Here is a 4,912-nt window from a genome sequence, read left to right on the forward strand (position 1 = left end):
GAAGGTTGAGGCGGAAGGATCACCGGAGCCCAGCAGGTCGAGGCTGCGGTGGCCGGGAGCGGCCACTGCACTTTAGTCTGGGTGACAGTGAGACTCCAACTCAAAAATAAATAAATAAATAAGCCAGGCGCGGTAGTACATGCTTGTAGTTCCAGCTACTTGGAAGGTTGAGGCGGAAGGATCACCTGAGTCTAGCAGGTCAAGGCTGTGGTGGCTGCAAGTGTGCCATTGCACTCTAGCCTGGGCAACAGAGAGAGACTCCAACTCAAAAAAAAAAAAAAAAGGTACTATATCAGGAAAGTGGTAAGGCTGGGTGTGGTGGCTCACATCTGTAATCCTAGCACTTTGGGAGGCAGAGGCGAGAGGATTTATCTGAGCGCAGGATTGAGACTAGCCTGAGAAACATGGTGAGAACTCATCTCTACAAAAATAAAACATTAGCCAGATGTGGTGGTGGGCATCAGTGGTTCCAGCCACTTGGGAGGCTGAGGTAGAAGGATTGCCTGAGCTGGAAGGATTGCCTAAGCCCAGCAGGTTGAGGATGCGGTGGCAGTGAGCGTGCCACTGCATTTCAGTCTGGGTGACAGAATGAGATTCCAACTAAGAAAAAAAAAAAAAAAGTGGCCTGGCACAGTGGCTCATTCCTGTAATCTCAGCACTTTTTGAGAGGCCAAGGTAGGAGGATTGTTTGAGTATAGGAGTTTAAGACCAGCCTGGGCAACACAGCAAAACCTCATCTCTAAAAAAACAAAAAAAAATTTCCGGGTGTGGTGGCACATGCCTGTAGTCCCAGCTACTCGGGAGGCTGAAGTAGAAGGATTGCCTAAGCCCAGGAGGTCAAGGCCTCAGTGAGACATGATTATGCCACTGCACTCCAGCCTGAGCACCAGAGTGAGATCCCCAATTTAAAAAAAAAAGGAAAAATGAAAACACAACCTACAGAATGGGAGAAAATATCTGTAAAACATATACATGATGAGGATCTAGTACCCAGAATATATAAAGGACTTACAACTCAACAACAAAAAGACAAACAACTCCATTAAAAAACTGACAAAGGATTTAGATATTTCTCCAAAGAAGACATACAACTGACCAACAGGCACATGAAAAAATGCTTGGTGTCATTAGGGAAATGTCAATGAGATACTACTTCATATTCATTAGGGTGGCTATAATTTTTTTTTTGAGTTGGAGTCTCACTCTGTCGCCCAGACTGGAGTGCAGTGGCCGCTCCCGGCCACCGCAGCCTCGACCTGCTGGGCTCTGGCGATCCTTCCGCCTCAGCCTTCCACGTAGCTGGAACTACAGGCGCGTGCTACCACGCCCGGTTAATTTTTTTTGATTTATTGTAGAGATGAGGTCTCACCAAGTTGCCCAGGCAGGTCTCAAACCCGCGGGCTCAGGCAATCCACTCACCTCGCCTCCCAAAGGCGTGGGATTATAGGTTGAGCCACCAAGCCCGGCTAATTAAAACAGTGTAGCTGCTGTGGAAAACGGTTCAGTAGTTACTCAAAGAGTTAAACATAGAGTTACCATATGACCCAGCAATTCCACACCTAGGTATTTACCCCAAAGAATTGAAAGCAGGGATCAACCTGTACATTAGTCTTTTTTTTTTTTTTTTTTTGAGTTAGGGTCTCACTCTGTCACCCAGGCTGTAGTGTAGTGGCACAATTACGATCATGGTTCACCACAGCCTCGACCTCCTGGGCTCAGGCAATCCTTCTGCCTCAGCTTCCTGAGTAGCTGGGACTATAGGCACATGCCAGTTAGTTTTAAAAATATTTTTAATATGTTGCTCAGGCTGGTCTTGAATTCCTGAACCTAAGCAATCCTCCCACTCAGCCTCCCAAAGTGCTGAGGTTACAGGTGTGAGCCACTGTGTCCTGTTTTGTATTCTAATCTTCACTGCAACATTATTTACAGTAGCCTAAAGGTAGAAACAACCCAAGTGCCTGTCAACAGATGAGCAGATAAACAAAATGTGGTGTATCCTGTACATAAAATGGAATATTATTTAGTCATAAAAATGAATGAAGTTCTTATATACGCTACAACATGGATGAACCTTGAAGACATTATGCCATACGCAAAAGACAAATATTATAACATCTCACTTACATGAACTATTCAGGTTAGGCAAATTCATAGACAGAAAGCACGTCAGAGGATATCAGGGGCTGGGCGGGGAGGGTAATGGGGAGTTATTGCTGAAGGAGTACAGAGTTTAATGTGTAATTAATTTAATCAAAACTTTTTTTTGAGTAACGGTCTCACTCATTTGCCCCAGCTGGAGTAAAGTGGCATTTAACAGCTCACTACAGCTGCGACCTTCTGGGCTCAGGTGATCCTTTTGCTTCAGCCTCCCTAGTAGCTAAGTTTTGTAGAGAAGAGGCCTCACTATGTTGCCTAGGATGATCTCGAACTCCTGAGCACAAGTGATCCTCCCACTTTGGCCCCCCAAAGTGCTACGGTTATAGCCCCAGCCCGTTTTCAACTTTTTATACTCAGCCAGATTGTGTGAGGTCAAAGACATGTAACATTTCCACAAATTTCTCTCCAATTAAAGATACATTCCAGTAAAAAGAGGGATTAAAACCAAGAAAACAGATGACCATGTGGTCCAAAAAGCAGGGCACCCATTACGGGAAACTGGCCAAGGGCAGTTCCAGATGATGCAAGGTGAAATCTCAGGACACCAGCTGGACAGAGAGCAACCTGGCCAGGCTGGAGTAAAACAGGAAATCATGACATTATGTCATGTGCTTGTACATTAAGAAAATAATATTGATGAGAGTTGGCAGATCTGGTGGAGCATGTGGAAAAATTACAAATGACTATTTCAATAATGGAGTATATTTAAAAAATGAAGTAACCATTCTAGGGAAAAAAATGTAAAAAAAACCCAATCATAATCATAATATACTACTAGGCTCTATGGTAATCAGTATTCACACACATAATAAACAGAAATGCTGTTTGTTACTTAACTAAAAATTGTGATGTAACATATGGAGGGTGGGGAATGGGAGGTGGAGGTCATATGATAGAGCTAAACACTCACCTATGATAGCAGGAAATCAATACATAATTATCATTAACTTTAGAGAGGAAATGTAAGGAAATCAATCACATTTAAAAAAAAAAATAAGAAGGCAAATACCAGAATAGTCAGCCAGTAGAGTTGAAAGTGGGGACAAGCCCAGGTAGGGCAGTGGGCTGGATGTTTTCTGCTGGAAGCCTTTTAGTGCTTTGATCCTTGCCTCTATTTTGATTTTTTAAAAATACTACTATTGTAAAAAAGTATTAGGCATATCTCTCAAACAGCTCCCTGCACACCAGTGGGTGTGACATCAAAGCTGGGAACTGGCCTAGAGGACGGTGAAAACAATGACTCTGAAATACCCTCTGCATCATCAGAGAAAGCCTTCCTCAGGGCCCAGCCCTCAGGCGTCAGTGGGATGTGGGTTCTCTACCACTCAGAACACCTGTCCTTCTGGAATGTTCTGTGGAGGAGGAGCTGAGAATCAGAATTTTGGCTAAATCAGGTTGGTGCCTCTCCTTCAACCACCTTGAATCTCGGCACCCTGTTTTTCTAGCTGTTTTGAACTAATTTTTTCAGGGGAATTTTTGGAAAGAAATCTGGTACAGATAGAAGCATAAGTGGAAAGAGAGAGAACTTCCTCATACCCTGTTGAGGCCCAGTCGGGTCCCTGTGTTTGGCACACAGTGGGTACGCATAAGGAGCCTCTGAAGGCATGATTATGATGCCACCTCTCTCTGTGGCCAGCACTTCACCAGGCCCTTCACATGTAAGACCACATTCAATCCTTACTACACACTCATAGATGAGGAAACTGAGCTCAGTCACCCAAACAAGGTGTGGCTGCCCCCACAGCTGTACAACTAGCAGCTGCTGCCAACAACCTTTTCTGGAAGGACAGTTGGTTAGGTAGGTAGGTGGGTGGCCAAAAGTGAAGACTGAAAATAAGAAGGGAGCTTGCAGAATGGCCTAAGGACAGAACCTGAGACACGTGTCGCTTGAAGCTGCTGAGGCTGGTGGTCAAAAGCCAGAGAGCCCATGTGAACCGCCGCCCCCAGGGTCATCCTTGCAGCACCCACCTTCTTCAGAGAGGTTGTTCTCTTTGGTCTCCTTGTCCATCTGGCAGCACCAGCCTTCCAGCCGCTCTGTTTCTGCCTGAAGTAGCTTCAAGAACCAGTAGCCGTCGCGGCGGCAGGCCCCTGGCTGTGCTGGCTCCGCTGGGGAGCTGGAGGAGGTCTCGAGCCAGGGGTCGGGTGGGGGCAGCGAGGACGCCTCTAGGGCAGGGTCGCTGTTGTCTCCATAGGAGAGGTTGCGCTTGATCTGGGCAATCTTGGGGGTCTGCCGGGGGCCGGCGTCGATGGTGATGGAGTTGGAGTGAGGGGTACAGTCTGGGAGGCTTCTCTCAGATGACTTACAGCTCGAGTCATTGGCATCCTGGGTATCCGAGTCGGTGTCCCGGCGGGAGGACATGCTGTGAGAGGGGACGCTGCTTCTGTGGGGAGGGGTAGATGGGGCAGGGACAGGAAGGAGGGAATCACCAAGAGGGCCAGAGACCAGAGGCCACGCTGACCCAGACACACGGGAGACAGAGAAACGGATGCATCATCTGCTCACCATGCGCCTGAAGCGGGTCCCACAGCCCCCGTCTCATTCTCGGCTCAGCCCTTGCCCCGTCCCGCCCAAGCCCACACGCACACACACACAAGGACAAGGTCATAAGGTTGCCTGTTTACTGCAGTGGGGCCAGGAAGACCACCAACGTCAGGGCAGCTGGGGCCAAGTCCCAGCCCAGCCTCAACCCCCGCGGGCTGACTGGTCTCACAGGGTAAATGCTCATTTGCCCACCCGCCTTCCCCCTGCCCAGCC

The 4,912-nt window shown here is 47.7% G+C and overlaps 1 protein-coding gene across 1 annotated transcript in view; it reads right to left on the bottom strand.

The window, feature by feature from the left end:
- The window catches only part of DLGAP4 (DLG associated protein 4), a 137,292-nt gene that overhangs the window by 29,093 nt on the left and 103,287 nt on the right, over positions 1-4,912 (bottom strand). Inside the window, exon 10 of the mRNA XM_021705925.1 lies at positions 4,126-4,538. Within this exon, the coding sequence (XP_021561600.1) occupies positions 4,126-4,538 (413 nt within the window). The remainder of the gene's footprint in view (positions 1-4,125; positions 4,539-4,912) is intronic.

This window comes from Carlito syrichta, unplaced genomic scaffold (assembly GCF_000164805.1).
Source record: "Carlito syrichta isolate Samal-C Ts95f unplaced genomic scaffold, Tarsius_syrichta-2.0.1 Scaffold314830, whole genome shotgun sequence".
Lineage (NCBI taxonomy): Eukaryota > Metazoa > Chordata > Mammalia > Primates > Tarsiidae > Carlito > Carlito syrichta.